The sequence below is a fragment of the Saccoglossus kowalevskii genome, chromosome 18 (assembly GCF_978046115.1).
Source record: "Saccoglossus kowalevskii chromosome 18, keSacKowa6.1, whole genome shotgun sequence".
NCBI lineage: Eukaryota > Metazoa > Hemichordata > Enteropneusta > Harrimaniidae > Saccoglossus > Saccoglossus kowalevskii.
In genome coordinates, this window is record NC_140658.1 from 1,532,890 (window position 1) to 1,560,252 (window position 27,363).

General features: G+C 40.4%; 1 protein-coding gene across 2 annotated transcripts in view; it reads right to left on the reverse strand.

Moving 5' to 3' along the window:
- Window positions 1-4,648: 4,648 nt before the first annotated feature.
- LOC144355240 (histamine H3 receptor-like) overlaps window positions 4,649-27,363 on the reverse strand; it is a 105,468-nt gene continuing 82,753 nt past the window's right edge. Inside the window, exons 3-5 of one of the 2 annotated variants that reach the window (XM_085493403.1) lie at window positions 25,977-26,017; window positions 25,796-25,834; window positions 4,649-6,977 (exon numbers count right to left, since the gene is read on the reverse strand). In XM_085493403.1, coding sequence (XP_085349529.1) covers window positions 4,977-6,884 — 1,908 coding nt within the window. In that variant the 5' untranslated portion in view covers window positions 6,885-6,977; window positions 25,796-25,834; window positions 25,977-26,017 and the 3' untranslated portion in view covers window positions 4,649-4,976. The remainder of the gene's footprint in view (window positions 6,978-25,795; window positions 25,835-25,976; window positions 26,018-27,363) is intronic. The other variant, XM_085493402.1, reaches the window with a different exon arrangement.

A 27,363-nucleotide genomic window follows, 5' to 3' on the forward strand; every position in this document is an offset into this window, starting at 1 on the left:
CGTTCAGTATGGACAATCCAAAAATTACTATCCTCAAATGATGAAAAAAATTGTTGTCCATCTTGTATTGTAACACTTTTATAAAATATTTACTTCATAAGTTTCGCATTTTAACATCTGGCTCGACCTTTTTTTTATTTTATCATACAATCTGAGATATCTTGTTAAATAAATGGAACCTATTTTCAATTATACACTGTATTGTGAGGCATTGTAACATGAGATCCTATGGTAAATGAAATAATGCGAAACCATACAAACCTTCTGAGCGAGGTCAGTAGCTAAAATGTGCTATGACGTACTCATTATCACGTGCAGTGATGGAACAGTATCTTGGTTGAACCACTGTAAATCACATCGACTCATACCGCTATTATAATAGTGAAAGCATTGCGTGATTACGTTGCTTCAAATGACTTCATTCTTTCTAACGAAACAAGCTTAAATAACCTAAATTTTATATAAGTATATTACTAAAATATTCGGCCAAATAACGGTCATGATGCGGACAGTTTATTCAGAGCGATTCGAATCCCTTCGGAAATTTTATAATGTAGCAAGCAGGTCATCATATCGCTACTACAATAACCGAAGTGCTGCAACGTATTTAAGTTCGTCGTAGATCATATTTTGTTACTGATGACAGTCAATTTGGTTATATATGTGTTTCCATGTTCTCAAAGAAATTATTATCGTTCTTGTAATAGTCTCGTTTCCTGAGATGCCACCAGCCGCGAGAACTACTAGACATTATTCGAAAAAATAATGAATAGAGGGCATTCTGGACACAATACATACATTGCCGATCGCAATGTCATCGTACCATAATGTGATTATTGGTGTTCGCCAGGGTATTATATTGTCTCTAGTATCAATTTGTACATGAATCTTGGTGCTCTGTTATCGTCAAATGATGTGTGCTGTAATATTGGGATCCAAAACATTAAGCGTGTACGGCCAATGAGGTTGGTCAGTGCATCATCATTCAGTAGTTTTGGTATGTATCATCATGAATGAACGAGAAATTTAAATATGATCAGAGTTATAGTTATATTCTTTATTATCCCATTCTACTATTCAAACCTCGTGCAATGAATAATCTGCGACATTTAAATTGCAGTGTTATCATTTTTCAACTTCAAATAACTTAAATGGTATACCGCCCTCAATTGATAAAAATACGGCTCAGTCAGCACCCGTTGCCGCGGTGATTTGAGTCAGACGTGTGTCTGGCGTATAAAAAGCTCAACTCGCGTTTCTTTTTCAACAAGTTGACATGGACATCGGATGGGTTTATGCTGCAGATAATGCGCCTTTATGTTAACCGGTATTTGAGCAAACATCAATAGATGCCTAAAGTAAATTCAATCTTCTCCTATGGCTCTCTTATCAGCTCGAAAATCCTTGTCGGCAAATGTAACTAAAGTTACACAATCTTTTCCAGTCAATATTGAATCCTTGCTAAACCTATAATTTTCATTTCGAGACGCCCCTGTGAGTATCGTGTGTGTTTAATTTCAAAACAGTGTTACTACTGTAATTGAATTAAATTACATTTCACATGTCTTGTCTTTTTTAAACTACGGAATTAGCGTGTAATAACTGCAGACTATCACAGTATATTTGTTCAGCAAACTATTAGAATATGAGATAATCCTAATTAATAAAGTAATCAAAAAATGTGTCATCAGTCTCGATCTACCAGGCCAATACGTATATACATTATGTATAATTGTTGTGCCTTCGCCGTTGGAATAGGTGAATTCCGTATTGTGTTGTGGTGTTTTGTTTTTGTTTATCTCTCAACTTTTGTTGGTTAGGTATAATTTTCATTCATTGTATTAACGAAATCCTTTATAGTCCATTTATGTTTTTTTTTACATGCATTATTTCATTTCATTAGAAAGTCTATCGTAAAACTTTAATTTATTGGCTTGACAAAAACAACTATTGGTCAGGTGTTGGCTCTAAATGGTATAACAGTGTGTCACACACAACGTAATATTACCGTAATTGGTATAGTACAGGTGTGATGGTTCAAATACCAAAATGGCAACAGTAACAGAAAGACTTCCCTGGCGGCGATGATAGAATACGAACACGGAGCCAACAGATGAGGTTTCAACTGGTACTGGTATTATTATACTCTGCAAACATCAAGTAATTTAACGCGGTAAAACTCCACTACTCCAATACAATTCAATGAGATCTCCGATCTGATCTGATCTCAGTGCTGAACAATTCCCCTATATATACCCGCACTGTCTATAAATATACCATTACATCAGCATACATAATGAGTCTGGAACTTACTACCAATTTCTAGAATGTTCCATTACCTTCTATTGCCTCCTACAGTGTTCTATTATCTATTCAACCATTTTCTTAAAAATCTAGAATATTCCACCCAGACACAGTACGGTTCTAGAACATTCTCAGTGACACGGAAGTGGTAAATAAGTCGTATGCGACACAGTGTTAACATCATAATTCACGCGCTGTTACAATCTATGGTATTATAATTATATCGTAATAATGAATACTTCATCTTTAATACATTCATCGTAGATGTGAGTGCCAATAAAAAAATAATTGACGGAGTTTCTGAGGTGACATATTCTGGAGTCTTATATAATATGATTTACAAGAATTGAATGTTTTGACATTATATATATTTAGAGGTTATAAACGGCAAGCGAGCATACCGTTTATAACCTCATAATAACATGCTCCTACAAGAAATGGGTCACAATATTGCTGTTTATATCACGTTCCTATGTAAATTTTAAATTCTCCCAATATAATATTTTCTTGGATTATATTACTTTGTAAATGTTGACGGAGAGCCACGTTGATTGCCTATATTATTAATTCAAGTTAATTGATGACATGATATATTATGGTACGCAAATTTAAGCGAGGTATGGCTGCAGATCAGGTCGCAAGTGAGTGTCTCCACAACAGACCGTGACATACCCCATCGTTCGCTACTACATTATTCCGAAGCCATCCGGTAACAGTGTCAGTAACGATACCCAGCGCACAGAGGTTTATAATGCAAACTTTATCAGACCTTAAATCAAAGATAGTTCAACACACATTCTGACAGGAGAAGGCTCTAAAATGTTATTACAATATGATTTTTAAAAAAACTAGTATTTTGCCATAAAAATCGTCACTTTACATCATATATACTAACCTTTGTCTGTTTGTAAGTATGTCATGTTCTACGCAAGGATTTTACCTTTATATTCACATAAGCTCGAGATATTTGGCCTTGGTTATCGGGTCTCGCGCTGACCTTTAGCAGCTTATAACGCTATACCTTTGTTACGATAACGTTTATGATCAAATATATAGCAAAGTCGTGCGGTGAAAGACTCGGATTTGAATGCATATTATTTTACAAACGTGTTCACAATACTCTCCATAGATGTGCATAACACTGAAATAGTTTCAGTATATCTAACGAGTATGTCACGTGACATTACATCCATAGCATCATTAGAAATTGAAAGTTTATTTGTTTTGTTTACCTAATTCTGAGTTAGATTTGTGTTTTAGTGTGATGTGACCTTATGCCTTTTTCTGTTAACCAATCGTTTAAGTGGTTGTTTTAGAATGGCCATTGTGTGTGGCCGTGTATTCAGTCAAGTCAGACGTTCGACCCCCCGTCGTCATAACAACTTTGATTCACTGAACCAACATGTAACGTATAAATGTAAACAGTCCATATATACCCTGGATCAAATCGCGAGGTATGATTTCAAACGAAAATTGCGAGATTTTCCGCGAGAAATGCGCCTGAAAATTGAATTTTAATTATGTCAACATGCTCGATGGATCAACGTATATATTAAAACCGAACTAAATTATCTGTCATTGTATCCTATAAGACTAATCTATTGTTATTACGTTTTACTATGGACGGCAGTGACAAATATGTATGTATTTATATACTGTGTTTGAAGGAATACAGTCATATTACAATACATAAATTACTGCAGTAGATTGGAATCATGAAAACACTATCACAACGGTGTTAGAAATACTTACGTGAATTATTTAATCCTTGCTTCACATAGTACTATGGGGCTCATACCACTAATTGAATTTCCATAGACGACAATGTTAACATATGACGAGATTGCTATATGAAAATGACGAAGAAAGTTGAAAATATGACTCAAAAATGGGAAATCAACATGCCAGTAATCAACCATATGCAAAAAAAAAACTAACATGTTGGCCAGCTCAAACTCTTGCGAATCTCAGGTAAACAAGACACACCTACTGTATTTGGATTGCACCAAGAGAAATCACTGGAAAAACACCAAGATTAGAACAGCCATTAACACACAGAATAAACCCACAGGTACACAGCCGCTAAGTAGTAAACAAAAGACCACATGTTGGTCTCACCTCTGACCCAGGTGATTACGCCCTCAAACAGGGAGCACCTGAGAAAAAAAATATTTAAAAAATTTCATTGGTTCTTGCTAGGCATTTAAATTGACGAGCATCCATTGGTTAATTAGTGGCATGAGACCTTAAGGGTAACCTGTTGAGATGCAGAAGTGATCGATACATTCGTAATCACGTTATTCACAAATATATTAATAAAGAACATCAACACATACAATACCGCTCAGTTTACTGTATTTATTCTAAAACGGAACTCTAGAGTCACCGACAGTAATACTCTGTCAATATATTCTGCGTACAAGGTACCATGTGAGTAATTCCTATAGTCGAAAACACACAGCTCGCGCACGATAGGGGAAACGCAAACAAATATTCAGATAGGAGTATACTTAATATTCATATTTACGAAATTGTATACACGTTATTATGTAAAATGTAATGTTCTTTAGCCGAACTCATACGACACGTAATATGTAAATTAGATACCATGTAGCTATTCACTGTATTACTAGTATACTAGAACTACTTCATTATCAAAATAACCGATTTTTTTAACTGTAATTTATAATTCCAGATGTCGTCTCGCTGTAATTGCGTCCAAAACGATTTGGAACTGTTATTGTCGTGCTATGGCACTCTCTCAGTGTGTAGGCTTGGCGATTTCGTTTGAACTTTCGCCGACAGAGAATTTTCTTAAACGCCATTTTAAACTGGTTGTTGCAGAATGGGTACAGCAATGGGTTAAGGGTGGAATTCAACCAAAGAATCCAGAAAGAAAAGTCGTATAATGTAGTGTTGATGCAATCACCTCCGCAAAGGCTTTGTACCAAGTTTAAAATTTGGTAAGGAGTCCAACAAAGTACAAAAGCCCCCACGATGATAATCAAGGACTTGGCCAATTTTTTGTCACGTGAGAGCTTCCGACGCACAGCCTGATGGGATGATGCAGACAATTTGGCCATATGTACCCGTGATTCACCGTCTGCTTTGTGTTCAGGTGTGGACAGAGCGCCCGCTGTGGCCGTCGTTCCTGTATTATTCAGCTCAGGTTCAGTTATTGTCACACTCAATGCAGAAGGTCTGCGCACTGCTTCTCCTCCATTTTTTATTTTGCATTTTGGAGACAGACAACTTCTATATTCTTTGTTATTATTTGGAAGCAAAGTAGAGGGCGTTTGGCCATCAGGTGTCTTGTTTAAACTGTTCATTTGGATTTCCTCATACTTGCCAGGTACTTGGAGTGTCTGTCTTGGGAGCAATGCCGTATGCTGTTCCTTTTCGTCTGAGTTGATGTTAGCATGATCTTCATTGTCTATTTCCCCACAGCTGATGATGTCGTCTTTTTCACTTTCAATATATAACTTGACTTTGCTATCTTGATGCGTTAATGAACTATTTCGTCCGATGATTTGCGACGACTCACTTTCGTTTGAAATCTTTATAGAGGCGTTGAATGAAAACGCCGGCATGGGAACTTTTTTGATGGACCGTTTCGTCCGTTTGCGAATATTTACAAATATGCTGATATTGAAATAAAATATTAATATCAATGGTAAAAAGAATTCTAGAACAGTTTGCGCGAAAGTCAATGGAAAGTTATCGGCGAATGCAGCGTAACATTGATCACCGGGAACAGTTATTCCAGTGTAATATTCCCAGCCAATGACTGTAGTACCATAAAACAGTAAGGGAATAATCCAGGCCAACGACATCTTCATTACAGTGCCTTTAATCGTTGTCTGTGTTCTATACTTTATTGCACGTGTGACAGAAAGGTACCTGTCGAATGTGATCAAGACGACACTGAACAAAGACGATGTGCATAAGGTGTAGTCAATCATGACCCAGAGTTTGCAAAGAGCTGGACCCATCACCCATTTACCAAGCAGTACATACGGCACACACATTGGTATCGCAAAGCTACCAATCAGGAGATCCGCCATGGACAGATTCAGAATATAGAAGTTTGAAAAACTACGTAGTTTTTTCTCCCTGCTGAACGCTACGATAACGAGCACATTTCCCATAGTAGTTAAGATAATCACAATTAAAGTAGATACTAAAATAAACACCGACCATATCGGAGGGTAGACTAGCCAGAAATCCTCCTCCGCCTGACAGTCGTAACATGATTCATTTGTTGTCATGGAAACTGGTACATACTGCGTTAAATGTTCTGTCGTTAATGTCTGCGCCGTCGATGTTAGTTTCCCGACTACAGCGTACACAAACGCCTGTCCCTTGCCTGTATGCGTTGTCGCTGAATCACCCGACCCATATGTTACCGCCTCCAAAAGCATCGTTGGGGTGACCAATGTTGCCGTTTGTGTTGTCCGATTCGTGACTGGCCCAGTAGAGGTAGTGGAAATCCATTCCGTGTCATTAAATTCCACAGTTCTGGAATAATTCACACTGGGTGTAATAGTACTATTGTAATACATGTCGAATTCAGCGTACATTGCATATACTCACTGGATGGTGATACGTTTACATACACAGCATATGTAGAGGTAAGTACGCAGCCCTTACTGTTCGGAAGTCGCCTTGTTCATCTGTAATGATATTAAAAAATAATGTCACATAAATAGATGCATTATAACGGTCTAGTGAGGCAAAACAGCAAATCAAATCACAGCATGTAAATTAGTGTCAAAATGCCATGGGGCATGGAGCAATTTTGAGGAGTTAGGGAGCCTTTAGTACCCTAAACAAATTGCCAAAAAATTGTTGGAGAATTGAATTTCTCACGTAGTCACGACTCCCAAGAGGTAATATATGTCGTGATTGAATAATACAAAATACGACCACGTGTTTTGTTCCATTCAAGGGAAATGCATAATGTTACACGACACAGAAACATAAGAATAGCGAGAATATAGAACAGTTAATTATCTGCTTATCATGACTAGGTTGTCTGCAGTAAACACGTCAAGTAATGTAAATCATTAATTCACAGACTGATTACTTTATATCAAATCCACTAAGTCTTTGAAGATCTGAATAATAAAGTTTTAATAACGTAGCATGCTAATATAAAGTGGTAATCCAGCATACGGACAATATACCGCCACGGCAAGCATTTGAGACGACGTGTGTAATACACTCTTAATTACTCGGCTCAATTATGTTTTTCATTTCTCAATATCGAGGCCGTAAATAACACAAATATAACCTCCCTCTATTAAGCTGCGAGAATAAATTGAAACGGTTTATTGCGTTACTTTTGCCGGAAATTACTAATTTATCTACGCGCCTATCCCCAATATCTCTCTTATAAGCCTAGCCCGTAGTGTGCATTTGATAGCGCTTAAGGCTGATGGGTTGTTACAAACACAGTCCGGGACTGTGTTACAAATAAAGGTAAACAATCCCGGTCACGTGATTCAGCTGTAAGCTCGATCGTACCTCTTCTTTTGTGGTACCTATATAGTACTGCAAAGTGGCGTCGTTTTTGTTTTATCTTGCCCAATTAGTAAACCTCGTAATATAACATTATTCCATGAGTCGTTTGCACCTTACGACTTTATTCGCATATGATAACACAGTCATGTGGTAATACTGGCGTTACCTTAGACGGTTCGATGTTCCTATAGAAACTGTGGGTGTTGTTGTTAGACACAGTTATGTCACACATATCTCGTAAAACAACTCTAACGGAACCCTCACAGATGTATTGCCATGTCTGATTTAATTGTTTTGATATTTCGTGGAGTTTTTACAGATCAATTACGTTCGACTGAATATGTGGTGGCAATGTTTACACGTGTTTCAGGTTTTATTTTAATTGTTCACATGCATTTAACTATCAAATTATTGTAGGTGGACGAGTTACACTGCAAAATCAGCTTATGAATATTTATTACTATACTGCCAATGTGACTCGGCATAAAATCTGACCACTGATATCGATTCCTAGTAAAAAAACAAACAAGAGGGTTGCTTTTGAGCTAGTGAATTGAACTCAACCGGTGACTTTACTTTAGTGCCGTCGCTTTATAAAAAAATATAAATTTTCTGAAATAATAGAATGAGAGTGAATGTCTCTAAAACGAGTCAACAAGAGGTACTTTGTACCTATAAGTCTCGTGGCGGCACTGGTAACACAGTGCAGTGCAGTATAACACAGTACACCAAAACACAGTGCAGTACATCACAGTAAACCACAACACAGTGCAGTACAGCACAGTACACCACAACACAGTGCAGTACAGCACAGTACATCACAACGCAGTGTAGTACAGCACAGTACACCACAACACAGTGCAGCACAGCACAGTACACTACAACACAGTGCAGTACAGCACAGTACACCACAACACAGTACACCACACCACAGTGCAGTACAGCACAGTACACCACAACACAGTGCAGTACAGCATAGTACACCACAACACAGTGTAGTACAGTACAGTACACCACAACACAGTACACCACACCACAGTGCAGTACAGTACAGTACACCACAACACAGTGTAGTACAGTATAGTACACCACAACACAGTGTAGTACAGTACAGTACAGTACACCACAACATACTGTAGTACAGCACAGTACACCGCAACACATTGCAGTACAGCACAGTACACCACAACACAGTGTAGTACAGCACAGTACACCACAACACAACACAGTGTAGTACAGCGCAGTACACCACAACACAGTGTAGTACAGCACAGCACAGAACACCACAACACAGTGCAGTACAGCACAGTACAGTACACCACAACACAGTGTAGTACAGTATAGTACACCACAACACAGTGTAGTACAGTACAGTACAGTACACCACAACATACTGTAGTACAGCACAGTACACCGCAACACATTGCAGTACAGCACAGTACACCACAACACAGTACAGCACAGTACAGTACACCACAACACATTGCAGTACAGCACAGTACACCACAACACAGTGCAGTACAGTACACCACAACACATTGCAGTACAGCACAGTACACCACAACACAGTGCAGTAAAGCACAGTACATCACAACACAGTGTAGTAAAGCACAGTACACCAAAACACAGTGCAGTACAGTACATCACAACACAGTGTAGTACAGCACAGTACATCACAACACAGCGCAGTAAAGCACAGTACACCAAAACACAGTGCAGTACAGCACAGTACACCAAAACACAGTGCAGCACAGCACAGTACATCACAACACAGTGCAGTACAGCACAGTACACCAAAACACAGTGCAGTACAGCACAGTACATCACAACACAGTGCAATACAGCACAGTACATCACAACACAGTGCAGTACAGCACAGTACACCGAAACACAGTGCAGCACAGCACAGTACATCACAACACAGTGCAGTACAGCACAGTACATCACAACACAGTGCAATACAGCACAGTACATCACAACACAGTGCAGTACAGCACAGTACACCGAAACACAGTGCAGCACAGCACAGTACATCACAACACAGTGCAGTACAGCACAGTACATCACAACACAGTGCAGTACAGCACAGTACATTACAACACAGTGCAGCACAGCACAGTACATCACAACATAGTGCAGCACAGCACAGTACATCACAACACAGTGCAGTACAGCACAGTACATCACAACACAGTGCAGTACAGCACAGAACACCATAACACAGTGCAGTACAGCAAAGTACACCAAAACACAGTGCAGCACAGCACAGAACACCACAACACAGTGTAGTGTAGTGCAGTACAGTACAGTACACAACAACACAGTACAGTACAGCACAGTACACCACAACACAGTACAGTACAGCACAGTGCACCACAACACAGTGCAGTATTGCACAGTACACCACAACACAGTGCAGCACAGCACAGTACACCACAACACAGTGCAGTACAGCACAGTACACCACATCACAGTGCAGTACAGCACAGTACACCACAACACAGTGCAGTACAGCACAGTACACCACAACACATTGCAGTACAGCACAGTACACCACAACACAGTGCAGTACAGCTCAGTACATCACAACACAGTGCAGAACAGCACAGTACACCACAACACAGTGCAGTACAGCACAGTACACCACAACACAGTGTAGTACAGTACACCACAACACAGTGTAGTACAGTACACCACAACACAGTGTAGTGCAGCACAGTACACCACAACACAGTACAGCACAGTACACCACAACACAGTGCAGTACAGTACACCACAACACAGTGCAGTACAGCACACCACAACACAGTGTAGTACAGCACAGTACATCACAACACAGTGCAGCACAGTACACCACAACACAACACAGTGCAGTACAGCACAGTACACCACAACACAGTGCAGTACAGCACAGTACATCACAACACAGTGCAGTACATATAATACAATTCGATACATTTCAATATGATACGTACTATAATATATGACTGTGCATACGGTATGACGTCACTTTGAAGATACAGAATAAATGATGGTTAAAAAGCGGGATCAGTTGAATTATATGGGATTCCTAACGGCAATTGTGTTCTGTTTTGTGTAATTCTGAATCGATGATACGGTTTTATACTTATTTATGAATAAGACAATTACAATGCTTAACGTATATGCTACTTGCAGACGTGGCTGTATCATACACCAGAAACATAAATGCATTGGCATTAAAATTACACTACTTACTGTAGCAACATCATTGGGGCATGTTACCATACAAAGATTGAAATTTTGGTACGATTATTTGCCGACAAACAAAAGGACAGTTAGAAGGAGATGACATTCTAACGCAAAACACTTCTTAAAGTAGGGAGGTCGCCCTCGACACCGTTCTGTTAAGTTAGCAATATTATTATTTTTTTCAGATAATCCTTTATGCAAATGAGATCAATCGTCGTACCATCCAATTAAGCAATTGCTAAAAGGGGTTGCAAACTTAAACTGTTTGTTTATGTGTTTGCTAATCTACGTGTTTGCTAATCTAATTGTAAAATTGGTGAACATGTCTTGTCAGGTAAAGAATCATTTAAGCTAAAAAAATAGTTGAAGAAAAGATGACTTTTGATATAACCAATGTGTAATAGGATCATGTGGAAATCAATATAAATATTGCTAAATATAAAAACAAAATGGTCGAACGATTCAGTCAGCTCGGCCAACAGTATCAAAAGGTAGTATCGAAGGAATGGCAGTCACAAAATAAACCTGTATTTTTTTATTTAGTAAAAGCAACCTTTCCTGACTTTATGACGACACACTAGTACAATTCTGCAATTTGTAATTGTATTAATCTAATAAAGTTTACATGGTTTTAAATGCAGGCAATATGTGTTCGTAGCAAAAAATCAATATTCGCTTCCACTGAGTCTGCTCTGGTCTTGTTACATGTTAAAACGCTCTTGCTTTCTATTTCGGGCAGAACGGTCATAAATATGAGCACTTTAGTTCTAATTAGAGTCACGTGGGCAGCCGTTTGATGAACACATATGCATACAGATGGTATACATGTTCAGTTTAGTATACCGGGTGAGGCGCCTCTACGGTTACGATTTGACGATTAGGGAAACTGACGATGGATATATTTGAATATCTCATCGTGATAACACAGTATGGATATATTTGAATATCTCATCGTGATAACACAGTATGGATATATTTGAATATCTCATTGTGATAACACAGTATGGGTCAACCTCGAATATAAAATGGAAATTGTTCACATCCATGCATTGTCTTTGAGTGGTTAAATTATGCATGAAAAAAATTCAACATCGAAAACTAGTATTAATAAAAATGTCATTGTCACTATGGTTACGTTCTATAGTAGGCGGACTGTGTTGCGGAATTCCGTTTTACCCCAATTTGTCAGAATTCACTTTGTTAAAAATTATATTAAGTTTGCACCGTTCGCAACCACTCAGCCTATTATATATTGTAAGGGACTCTCGTGATTGACCAAATTCTAAAGGTCAGTATGATCGGCGGTTGAGATAAAAACAATTCCAATCACCGAGAGAGAATGACTACTATATAGGCTAAGTGCAGTAGTCATTATTATTATTATTTTTTTTCCGAGTTAATAAAATCACAATGATGAAAACCAATAAAGCTAAAAATTCCAAAGGGCAATATACGCCGATTCCATATTTACAGAATCAAGACATCTCAATGTAGAAAAAATACCCAAAATGCCTCCTTGACGAGAAGAAGAAAGTCAACCTTCGACAGATGAAAATTGTGTACAGATGATAGTCTTTAAAAAACGCCGGATATGCCAACAAATTATCATTACTTGAAGCAATTTTCCGATAGGATATAAGTGCAATTGTAGCAATTTATGCGTAAATTGTTCATCCGTCTAGAAGTTGCAGATGTAGCGGGTTACATCTGTAACTAACCACTCTACTACTTCATACTATTCTAATTATTCTCTAGTGTATAATACTGCATCTAAGGTATATGTCAATGATAGCGTCACAGACGATAAGGTACATTTTCTATATCCACATGAATCCATAGCGCCACCAAAACAGTTAACAGCGAATAACAAACTGAACTGTCACACATGACAGCCTCTTCCTAGGACCTGAAATTGAATTGAATTCCTACGCATATTTCTATAGAGAAACGCCATGTTTCACGATTTACCTGTTGCATTGAGTAGAACTGAGAGTGTTTAATTCGATTGGTATACTATCGTAGTACGCACTTCACGGTAATCACTTGATTATGTAATCCACTAAGCATCTCACCATGGGTAACAGCTTAACAATTTGCATGCATCAACTAATCCATCATTTGTCTGCGTTGTCAAATTGTTACAACTTACATTTTGTACAACCAATGGAAATACGAATAACATGACGAGTTGTCCTACTGCTACATTGCACATTGCAACTGCTGTAGTACAGATTGTTACTGCAACAATGAAGAGATCGATTATTACAGTACGTATGGCGCCTGCTAGAGTACAGATGACGACTTCCCCAGTGCAGATGACGTCTGCTACAGTGCAGACAACTGCTACAGTGCAGATGACGACTGCTACAGTGCATATGACGACTGCTACAGTGCAGTAATGCGACTGCCACAGTGCAGATGACGACTGCTACAGCGCAGATGACGAATGCCACAGTGCAGATGACGACTGCTGCAGTACAATAATGCGACTGCCACAGTGTGCACATGACGACTGCTACAGTACAGTAATGCGACTGCCACAGTGCAGATGACGACTGCTACAGTGCAGATGACGACTGCCACAGTGCATATGACGACTGCTACAGTACAGTATTGCGACTGCCACAGTGCAGATGAGGACTGCTACAGTACAAATGACGACTGCTACAGTACAGTAATGCGACTGCTACAGTACAGTAATGCGACTGCTACAGTACAGTAATGCGACTGCCACAGTGCAGATGACGACTTCTACAGTGCAGATGACGACTGCTACAGTGCAGATGACGACTGCTACAGTGCAGATGACGACTGCCACAGTGCAGATGACTGCAACAGTTTGCAGATGACTACTGCTACAGTGCAGATGACGACTGCCACAGTGCAGATGACGACTGTCACAGTGCAGATGACGACTGCCATAGTGCATATGACGACTGCTACAGTACAGATAACTACTGCTACAGTACAGATGACGACTGCCACAGTGTGTAGATGACGACTGCTACAGTGTGCAGATGACGACGGCTACAGTGTAGATGGCTACTGCTACAGTACAGATGACGACTGCTACAGTACAGATGACGACTGTTGCAGTGCATATGACGACTGCCATAGTGCATATGACGACTGCTACAGTGCATATGACACTGCTACAGTGCATATGACCGCTACCACGGTGCAGATGACGACTGTCACAGTGCAGATGACGACTGCCATAGTGCATATGACGACTGCTACAGTACAGATAACTACTGCAATAGTGCAGATGATGACTGCCACAGTGTGTAGATGACGACTGCTACAGTGTGCAGATGACGACGGCTACAGTGTAGATGGCTACTGCTACAGTACAGATGACGACTGCTACAGTACAGATGACGACTGCTGCAGTGCATATGACGACTGCTACAGTACAGATGACGACTGCTGCAGTGCATATGACGACTGCTACAGTGCATATGACGACTGCTACAGTGCATATGACACTGCTACAGTGCATATGACCACTACCACGGTGCAGATGACGGCTGCCACAGTGCATATGACGATTGCCACAGTGCAGATGATGACTGCTACAGTGCATATAACCACTGCTCAGTGCAGATGACGACTGCCACAGTACATATGACGACAGGCACAGTGCATATGACGACTGGCACAGTGCATATGACGACTGCTACAGTGTATATGACGACTGCTACAGTGCAGATGACGACTGCCATAGTGCATATGACGACTGCCACAGTGCATATGACGACTGCCACAGAGCAGATGACGACTACTAGAGTACAGCAATGCGACTGCCACAGTGTGCAGACGACTGCTACAGTATAGTAATGCTACAGCCACAGTGCATATGACGACTGCTACAGTGCAGTAATGCGACTGCCAAAGTGCAGATGACGACTGCACAGTGCAGATGACGACTGCTACAGTGCAGATGACGACTGCTACAGTGCATATAACCACTGCTCAGTTCAGATGACGACTGTCACAGTACATATGGCGACTGCCGCAGTGCATATGACGACTGCCACAGTGCATATGACGACTGCTACAGTGTATATGACGACTGCTACAGTGTAGATGACGACTGCCATAGTGCATATGACGACTGCCATAGTGCATATGACGACTGCCACAGTGCATATGACGACTGCCACAGTGCAGATGACTTCTACAATGCAGATGACGACAGCTACAGTACATATGACGACTGCTACAGTGCAGATGACGACTGCCACAGTGCATATGACGACTACTAGAGTACAGTAATGCGACTGCCACAGTGTGCAGACGACTGCTACAGTACAGTAATGCGACTGCCACAGTGCAGATGACGATTGCTACAGTGCAGATGACGACTGCCACAGTGCAGATGACGACTGCTACAGTACAGTATTGCGACTGCCACAGTGCAGATGAGGACTGCTACAGTACGAATGACGACTGCTACAGTACAGTAATGCGACTGCTACAGTACAGTAATGCGACTGCTACAGTACAGTAATGCGACTGCCACAGTGCAGATGGCGACTTCTATTGTGCAGATGACGACTGCTACAGTGAAGATGACGACTGCTACAGTGCAGATGACGACTGCCACAGTGCAGATGAGTGCAACAGTGTGCAGATGACTACTTCTACAGTGCAGATGACGACTGCCACAGTGCAGATGACGACTGTCACAGTGCAGATGACGACTGCCATAGTGCATATGACGACTGCTACAGTGTAGATGGCTACTGCTACAGTACAGATGACGCCTGCTACAGTACAGATGACGACTGCTACAGTGCATATGACGACTGCTACAGTGCATATGACGACTGCTACAGTGCATATGGCACTGCTACAGTGCATATGACCACTGATACAGTGCATATGACCACTGCCACGGTGCAGATGACGGCTGCCACAGTGCATATGACGACTGCCACAGTGCAGATGATGACTGCTAGAGTGCATATAACCACTGCTCAGTGCAGATGACGACTGCCGCAGTACATATGACGACTGCCACAGTGCATATGACGACTGCCACAGTGCATATGACGACTGCTACAGTGTATATGACGACTGCTACAGTGCAGATGACGACTGCCATAGTGCATATGACGACTGCCACCGTGCATATGACGACTGCCACAGTGCATATGACGACTACTAGAGTACAGTAATGCGACTGCCACAGTGTGCAGACGACTGCTACAGTATAGTAATGCTACAGCCACAGTGCATATGACGACTGCTACAGTGCAGTAATGCGACTGCCACAGAACAGATGACGACTGCTACAGTGCAGATGACGACTGCTACAGTGCAGATGACGACTGCTACAGTGCATTTAACCACTGCTCAGTTCAGATGACGACTGCCACAGTACATATGACGACTGCCGCAGTGCATATGACGACTGCCACAGTGCATATGACGACTGCTACAGTGTATATGACGACTGCTACAGTGCCTATGACGACTGCCACAGTGCAGATGACGACTTCTACAATGCAGATGGCGACAGTTACAGTACATATGACGACTGCTACAGTGCAGATGACGACTGCCACAGTGCATATGACGACTACTAGAGTACAGTAATGCGACTGCCACAGTGTGCAGACGACTGCTACAATATAGTAATGCTACAGCCACAGTGCATATGACGACTGCTACAGTGCAGTAATGCGACTGCTACAGTGCAGATGACGACTGCCACAGTGCAGATGACGACTGCTACAGTGCAGATGACGACTGCCACAGAGCAGATGACGACGACTAGAGTACAGTAATGCGACTGCCACAGTGTGCAGGCGACTGCTACAGTACAGTAATGCTACAGCCACAGTGCATATGACGACTGCTACAGTGCAGTATTTCGACTGCCACAGTGTGCGGATGACTACTGCTGCAATGCAGATGATGACTGCCACAGTGCGGATGACTACTGCTGCAGTGCAGATGATGGTGCAGATGATGACTGCCACAGTGCAGATGACGACTGTCACAGTGCAGATGACGACTGCCACAGTGCAGATGACGACTGCCACAGTGTGCAGATGACTACTGCTGCAGTGCAGATGATGACTGCCACAGTGCAGATAACTACTGCAACAGTGCAGATGACGACTGCCACAGTGTGCAGATGACTGCCACAGTGTGCAGATGACGACTGCCACAGTGTGCAGATGACGACTGCCACAGTGTGCAGATGACAACTGCTACAGTACAGATGACGACTGCTACAGTGCAGATGACAACTGCTACAGTACAGGTGACAACTGATATAGTGCATATGACGACTGCTACAGTGCATATGACGACTGCCACAGTGCATATGACCACTGCCACGGTGCGTGCAGATGACGACTGCCACAGTACAGATGACGACTGCCACAGTGCATATGACGACTGCCACAGTGCATATGACGACTGCTACAGTGCATATGACGACTGCTACAGTGCAGCTGACGACTGTCACAGTGCATATGACGACTGCCACAGTGCATATGACAACCGCCACAGTGCAGATGACGACTGCTACAATGCAGATGACGACTGCTACAGTGCAGATGACTACTGTTACAGCGCAGATGATGACTGCCACAATGCATGTGACTACTGCTACAGTACAGATGATGACCGCCACAATGCAGATGACGACTTCTACAACACAGTAATGCGACTGCCACAGTGCAGATGACGACTGCCACAGTGCATATGACGACTGCTACAGTGCAGATGACGACTGCCACAGTGCATATGACAACTGCCACAGTGCAGATGACGACTGCCACAATGCAGATGACGACTGCTACAGTGCAGATGACTACTGCTACAGCGCAGATGACGACTGCCACAATGCATATGACGACTGCTACAGTACAGATGATGACTGCCACAATGCAGATGACGACTGCTACAACACAGTAATGCGACTGCCACAGTACAGATGACGACTGCCACAGTGCAGATGACGACTGCCACAGTGCAGATGACGACTGCTACAGTGTGCAGATGACGACTACTACAGTGCAGATGACGACCGCTACAGTGCAGATGATGACTGCCACAGTGCAGATAACTACTGCAACAGTGCAGATGACGACTGCCACAGTGTGCAGATGACGACTGCCACAGTATGCAGATGACAACTGCTACAGTACAGATGACGACTGCTACAGTGCAGATGACAACTGCTACAGTACAGATGACGACTGCTACAGTGCAGATGGCAACTGCTACAGTACAGATGTCGACACTTGAATTAGTGTTGTCGACGACAGAAATGTGACTGCTACAGTTGTTGTCAACTGCTACAGTGCAGATGGTGATTGCTACAGTGTAGAAAGCGACTCCTAAGTACAGGAAGCGACTGTTGCAGTACATGGGGTAACTGCTAATACAGATGGTTACTGTTACAGTACAGGTGGTTACTCATAATACAGGTGGTTACTGCTACACTACAAGTGGTTACTGCTACACTACAAGTGGTTACTGCTAAAGTACAGGTGGTTACTGCTGCAGTACAGGTGGTTACTGCTACAGTACGGGTGATTACTGCTACAGTACAGGTGGTTACTGCTACAGTACAGGTGGTTACAGCTAATACAGGTGGTTACTGCTACAGTACAGGTGATACTACTAATACAGGTGGTTACTGCTACAGTACAGGTGGTTAATCCTAATACAGGTGGTTACTGCTACAGTGCAGATGGTTACTACTAATACACATGGTTACTGCTACATTACAGGTTGTTAATTCTAATACAGGTGGTTACTGCTACAGCACAGGTGGTTAATCCTAATACAGGTGGTTACTGCTACAGTACATATGGCTACTGCTACAGTGCCGGTGGTTAATCCTAATACAGGTGGTTACTGCTACAGTACAGGTGGTTACTGCTAATGCAGGTGGTTACTGCTAGAGTATATGTAGTTACTGCTACAGTACATGTGGTTACTGCTACAGTACATATGGTTACTGCTACAGTACAGGTGGTTACTGCTACAGTACAGGTGGTTAATCCTAATACAGGTGGTTACTGCTACAGTACAGGTGGTTACTGCTAATGCAGGTGATTACTGCTAGAGTATATGTAGTTACTGCTACAGTACATGTGGTTACTGCTACAGTACATATGGTTACTGCTACAGTACAGGTGGTTACTGCTACAGTACAGGTGATTAATCCTAATACAGGTGGTTACTGCTACAGTACATATGGTTACTGCTACAGTACATATGGTTACTGCTACAGTGCCGGTGGTTAATCCTAATACAGGTGGTTATTGCTACAGTACAGGTGGTTGCTGCTACAGTACATATGGTTACTGCTACAGTGCCAGTGGTTAATCCTAATACAGGTGGTTACTGCTACAGTACACGGTGGTTACTGCTACAGTACATATGGTTACTGCTACAGTGCCGGTGGTTAATCCTAATACAGGTGGTTACTGCTACAGTACACGGTGGTTACTGCTACAGTACATATGGTTACTGCTACAGTGCCGGTGGTTAATCCTAATACAGGTGGTTACTGCTACAGTACAGATGGTTACTGCTACAGTAGAGTTGGTTACTGCTACAGTACAGGCAGTTACTGCTACAGTACATGTGGTTACTGCTACAGTATTGGTGGTTAATGCTACAGTACAGATGTTACACTGTCGATAGCATACACCCATAAACATGATCTAAAATAGCGATGCAGGCAATTTCCCTTGTCGTGATAAAGAAAGATTTGGTCGAGCATATAAATGAGATGGCGCTATTACAGGAGCCTATCGGTCAATGTCTTAGCAGTTGTAAGGCCTAATGTATGACCTCTAACATCAATTTTATGTCCGTTAATACACAGTATGTCAAATGTTTATTCAGCACTCAACGTACGCTGTGTAGTTAGATTATCCAGAGCGTCGTTACGAAGATGTTGCATAGCATTGCACGTGACATCCTTTACGACAGGAATCACTACTGAAGACAACTTGCAAGCCGACACTACCAAGATGTTTCTCACAATCAAGTCAGATGATTTTGTAAATACCTATTCATTACAACCACTAGATATTAAACCTGAGAGTTCAAAGAGTACGCCTACATTATCCCAGCCAGTTGAGTGTTAGTAGTATGCTCTGTAAAAGGCATCGTTCGATTTGTATGGTTTGGCGGAATCCGACCGTCCATGGCTGTACCTGTAATTGTGACGCGACGGTCGAATAAATGAGTCTCGGCTGACAAAGACTAAGATTACATGATAATATTATATTTGGAGCGTGTAAAATGCAAGACTGCTTGAGATAGCTCCGCTGTTAGCATTGCACATTTCATTTCCAGAATTCAAAAATATCACTATTCACCAAAAATGACAAAAATATTCATCAATTATAGAATTAAAGATATCATTACAAAATGAACAAATCTGACAGAGGTCCACATGTAGTACCTATATATGTAATATCAAAGCAATTGGACTTGCGGTTTTTAACAAGAAGTCGACAATATCACTTTTTACCAAAAATGACAAAAAAATTCACAAAAATTATAGAATAAAAGATATCATCACGAAATGAACAAATCTGAGAGAGGTCCACATGTAGTACCCATATATGTAATGTCAAAGCAATCAAGTTTAAAATATCACTTTTTACCAAAAATGACAAAAATATTCACCAAAATTAGAGAATTGAAGATATTATCAGGGGGAAATTCTTCTCTATGGGGTTCTCCACACTTGCCAGGGGGGAATCTCGTCTTGTCTCTATATCTTGTCCCCTTGAGGTACGGGATCGGGAAGGTCACTTATACTTTACCGTCAAATAAGACACACACAACGAAATACGTTTCAGCTCTCGTCTTAGTCGATCAGTCGAGCACTCTATAAGACACAGCGCCCTGAGGAAAAGTCCCCAAGACTATCGCAAGGCTGACCCAAGACTCTCTTAGACTGCGTCAACACTCGCCCCAAGGCTCTCCAGGACTGCATCTGTGACTCTCTAAGACCAACTCAAACTCTCTTTATTTATTTTCAAAACTCTAACCAATTACAAAACAGTAAAAAGACTCTAGGGCGTAACTGAATACTGAATACGTCATATCTTTTGATTAATCGTTCACTACATTAATAATTATGGAAACCAACTGTCAGAATGAGTAGTTAGAATAGCGGCGGTTATCTCGTAATTAGTTCCAAATCACTGAGCCAAGTTCCGTCCAAAACTTCAAATAGGCCTAAACGATGACAGACATAACACAGCAATTCGCTAATAATCAGCTAATTAAGTCGGTTAACAGATACGCAAAAACAAATTCATGACACATCCCTTCACCCAAACTGAGATATGCCTCCTGGCACTGCACGTTCACAAATCAAAGATACCGTCAGCCACTCATCGTCATAGGGTTAAATACAATACTAATAAAAGTTATAAATCAAAAAGAGTAAAACACACTAATTAAGTACAATGATTATAAAGTCTAAATACAATGGTTATAAAGTCACAAATATCAACGGTTATAAATAAAAAAAAACAAGGGAAAGGCTACCAATAGGCCCGCTTTTCTCAAACAGTTCGCTGAGGGTAACCCGTCGCTGCACTGTCTCCGTTACTAAGGTTACAAACTCTATATCAAAAGGTCAAAAAAACTAAGGCGTGGCGGTGTAACCAAGCGATCAGCCAATCGCTGCAGTCGACAGCATGATCACGTGATTACCAGGGATTCGTCTCTCGGTTAAAGCATTGCAAAGCGGTAACTAATAAACAATGAATAAAAAAGACTATTAATCAAACTCCTGTCATATACGCTTATAAACTTCAACTGAACTCACAAGTCGTTAGTCTAAACAAAAGTCATACGGCATGGAAACGGAATGCAAAGACAAATTCGCTTTCATAACACATTACTCCTCTGGCAAAAAAGACGGAAAAAGGCTAAAACGATAGAAACTACTAAGTTACATATAAACCTGTCAATCATGAAAAAAAGCTTGCGTTATCAAACAATACGTATATAGGCGCACCATACTCTTATCTCAAAAAGACATTAAAAAACGTTACAAAGGTGCTCTAAACACAAAAGGCGTCAGAAGTATTCTGGAAACAACACATAAACAAAAACAACTCTTAAAACGTCGATATCTCTGTACTCGACAAATCCCAAAACTCTGAAAAAACACGTGGGGGCATCACTCTCCCCATCATAATCCTTACTCTTAAACTCATTAAAACACCATAAAACGTCACAAAACTCATGACACTGTGTTGCAAATACTTGTCCACTGAGGCGCGCTTGAATCGTTATAAAGGACCTCGCACGTCACTAAATATCAGTTTAAAACAAAGATCTGGGCGCTTACACACATACAATTCAACACCACAAAAAACGTTAAAAAGAACGGTAGGAAAAGCAAGCAATACATTACATTACTGAGCAATAGGGTTAGGGTTGTAGAAAAGAGTTCAACGTCCTTGAGTTATACAGTGTCAGTTACAGTGTCCAATGAGCGGTTCTTTAAGCAATACACAGATAGCTAAAGTTCTAATTCAAAGTCTATATAGCGTCTTCTTCTTTCGTTGCGTTAGTCCAGGTCGTTCTTTATCATCTTCTTGTCTTTAATGTCGCTCAATTCTTAATTATTCAGTCCTATTCTCATCCTTCCGAAGGGGTTCTGAAATCTTCATCTCTTCAGCGTTGTACATCGGTGTCGTTCGGGTAAAGCCGTTAGTCGTCAAGCGCGGTTTCTGAGTCGTCTCTGCCCTGGAGCTGTTAATTCGGTTCACAAGAAAGACACATCTTCGCCATTTCACTTTTCTTCACAGGATGTCAATGTGTGTTAAACACCTGCCCGGTTTCTCCACCACGTATCAGGGGGAAATTCTTCTCTATGGGGTTCTCCACACTTGCCAGGGGGGAATCTCGTCTTGTCTCTATATCTTGTCCCCTTGAGGTACGGGATCGGGAAGGTCACTTATACTTTACCGTCAAATAAGACACACACAACGAAATACGTTTCAGCTCTCGTCTTAGTCGATCAGTCGAGCACTCTATAAGACACAGCGCCCTGAGGAAAAGTCCCCAAGACTATCGCAAGGCTGACCCAAGACTCTCTTAGACTGCGTCAACACTCGCCCCAAGGCTCTCCAGGACTGCATCTGTGACTCTCTAAGACCAACTCAAACTCGCTTTATTTATTTTCAAAACTCTAACCAATTACAAAACAGTAAAAAGACTCTAGGGCGTAACCTTCAATCACAAGGACAATCACACTAAGTACTAAATACGTCATATCTTTTGATTAATCGTTAACTACATTAATAATTATGGATATCAACTGTCAGAATGAGTAGTCAGAATAGCGGCGATTATCACGTAATTAGTTCCAAATCACTGAGCCAAGTTCCGTCCAAAACTTCAAATAGGCCTAAACGATGACAGACATAACACAGCAATTCGCTAATAATCAGCTAATTAAGTCGGTTAACAGATACGCAAAAACAAATTCATGACAATATCATCATGAAATGAACAAATCTAAGAGAGGTCTACCCCAGGTACATTAACACCAAGTACCAAAGCATTCAGGCTTGTAGTTTTCAAGAAAAAGTCGAAAAAGTAAAACATTGACACGGACGACGGACGACGACGGACACGGACGGACAATTACTCTTATGATAAGCTCCGCTCGACAAAGTTGACAGCGGAGCTAATAAAAAAATCAATGGTGATTTTTTTTACCGTGATGCTAATTGTGCATATCAAGCCAGGCAATAATATGATCTCATTGTTCATTTCTACAGAAACAAGTAGACCACGTGATGTTTATGTTGACAAATAATCGCGAATGGAAGTAATCACACTACAATTGGTAAAACATTGCTAGCGTACTACCCGAACGTGAACCTAACGACACTGATCCCGTGCTGCTTTTGTCTGGCCCAAGTATGTGGAAATAATGGGGTAACGATGCCATTATCTCAAGTGGCCTCTAAAGAGTTGTCATCTTTTATCTGAATACATTATTTCCTTTGAAAGTAACTGATGTGTAACATGGCCTAGAGAGATCGTGTAACGCGACAAACCTTTGCAACGTACACAAACTATCATGACGTGACTTTTGCAGAACTCTACTCAAGGTCGAACTAACGCAAGTTGAATACTTGACAATTACATAAAAGCAACGTTCACATTCGGTCAATAGGTCGAAATTGACTTCGCTTTTTTCTTTGGAGATAATTTCCTGTGAATGAATGGCGGAGGATATAATGAGATCTTGGAAAAGTTGACTTGGTGTGCACTTCACGTAAGCACGTGATACAATTTAAAACACAGTCACCAACCAATAGTAGAGAGTTAATGTTACAAAGATCAAATATACGCACATATGGTGACTGTTGACAGCAGATATACATATCGCTACAAACAATCCGTAGTTTTCAGTACAGTGCTTTGTAGTTAAAGACCTAGTCACGTGGTATTACGTCTTAGAAGTGTCACTCAGAACTGTACACAACACGAAACGTTGTCAAAAATATAAACTTATATATCATGCAACACAGCAGTTTATGACGTCATATAATCTCGTTTTCTGTTAATTAGCAAAGCCAATATATATCTCGTTTACTAGGCCTAAAATTCCAGATGTTGTGTTCATTTACATAGCGGTGGATTGAGCGTAAAATGATGCCGATTCTGATTACCGCCGGATATATGCAATTTACGCTGTCGACACTTCAACACACTCGCAAAGTAACTGGTTTTGATTTAGCGACTCACTGGGTGGCACATCAACACCTAATTGGACCAATTTATTTGCTGATGCGTGACGTAATTTTGTCAATAAGCGTATTTAAAATTGGGGCTTTGAGAGATTGTTGCTATCAACGCAGTGTGGCAAATTAGTGTCAATATGATTGGATAGGGACATTCCGTAGACGCGCATATGTAAATATATGAACTTGGATTAACATGACTTTAAGTGTGTTAATTTATTTATGATAATAATTGATCTTCAAAATGATCTAGAATATTGAAAGCAGGGACATTAATGTTTTAAGTCACTTTCAACTGTTTTCGCATGAGTGTACCATTTAACTCGGGAGAGGGTATATATTTTGAGATTGCATCGCCGAAAGAAAATTCCTGGAAAGGTAAGAATACGAATAGCTTTATCCCAAGAAACGGTTTCTCGTGACAACACAATTATCTTACTGGATACATAGGAAATCAGAATGTCCTAAAATCACCCAGTTAGTATAACCTATTCCAATTATAGCCAGTGAAGTAAGATTAACCCAATGATAATATCGTCTGGTAATCAGTTAGCTTGTAGAAAACCAAAACCATCAGAATTTATGTTACAGATGTTACAGCTGTAAATTTAATCTCGTATTATATTTGATTTTATACAGTCATTGAGGCGTCCTGGTTACGAACGCCACAGATATTGGTTGTGCGTTACAACGCAGAAAAACCGTGTCACAAGATATTTTACTAAACCGTACACTTATATTGAATCCGGTACGAAATACATAGAGGTGTGCACTGTTTAAAATGAATTATGAGCAGCATGCCCAACTCAACATTGTAATACAATAATCAGAAGAAATTAGAAAGTGCATTCAATTTATTATTATTGTGTTTCCGGGAGACCATATACAAATGTTATTATTACTGCAGTATAACTATCGTAATGGACATTTTGAGTCAACTATATAATGTAACTATAAATAATAACCTTGTCTGCGTTCGAAATCTGGATAATATTTGAGCTACTCTGAAAATAAATAATTTCATGAAAAAAATTAATACCATGCGTAAATATTCAAATATGGTGATTTGTCTTTGTACTGTGAAAATGAAACTCGGCATAGCGGAAGTGTCTATTCGATATTTAAGGAAATTAAACTAACACTTACGGAAGTACATGACGCACTGCTTGGTATTTAGTCTGTCACATCTAGAAATAATTAGAAGAAAGTGAATTGCCAGAATTAATGATATTTCGTATGTGTACTCGAGCAGTCACTGTTGGCAACTCACAATAACGGATAATTTGTAGCAAATTAAAATAGTAGTTTCAAGTAATTCAAACTTGTGGATTCGATGACAGTACTATGACATATTAATATAAATGTGAATGAAAATATTGCTTAAAATAAACCACACGTTTTATTTAAATCTTATGTGATAATATTATAATGTCTATTTTCTTTCTTTTTCCCAACAATAAATATTAAGCAACCAATCAACATTGCATTCGCCAACCATATATTAATATATATATATATATATATATATATATATATATATATATATATATATATATATATATATATATATATATATATATATATATATAGGTCATTTTGTAGCATTCTGAAATAATAGCAACGATATAATATGGATAATTCTCTAATGGTAGTGTATAACACTGTAGAAAAGATATTATGCTGAAAATATGGCACAGGAATAATAAACAACATAGTTAAGTGTGTTTTCATGTTGACCTTTGACCTACTGATAAATAACGATTGCTCGCAATGGTGGGGTGTAATAAAAGTGGAATGCAATGAGACCAAGTGCCTTATAAGACGACGATATCAATACGACCTTTCTCAAGCCCCCCCCCCGATGACATGAGCATAGGACGAGCATTATCGGACCCCCCTCCATTTTCTTATATTGATGATGTAAGCACAGTACGACCATGAATAAGCATAGACTAGGCGTGGTCGGTGATAGATCAGAATAGGTACTAGTAAAGTCAACAACGATTATGTCCTATCGGTGTTACTTGTTGCATACAGATGACACACGTTCATAAGCGACGTATTTATGAAACCTATTACTACTTGTAACTCAAGTATTGGGTAAACTCAATTTACCGATAACGACACACGAAATAAATATCAACTCATTTCTTAACTGTTTTCATTTTTACGAGTTATATACAAGTGGGAAACTATTTCATTTCATTTCAATAAAAAAAATGTACGATGTAAGCTTGATTTAACAGGATTGATTACGCAATCCACGTGTGCTGTCATGCGCATCGCAATCTAACTGGTATATAGGACATCGTCAACGCATCTCAGCGGAAACGGAAAGCCACAAAGACTAGGGGGGTTATTTACAGTGACATATATGTATCTTAATTCTTGCCAAATATTGACAAATACAATATACTGTATCAATATTGTCATTTTGTTCAATGTAATGAGCAATCAGAAGGCCTGTAATATACTCTCGGTTTTTGTTTCCCAGTCATACTGGCGGTTATCGGCGACTGAACTTACACTGCGA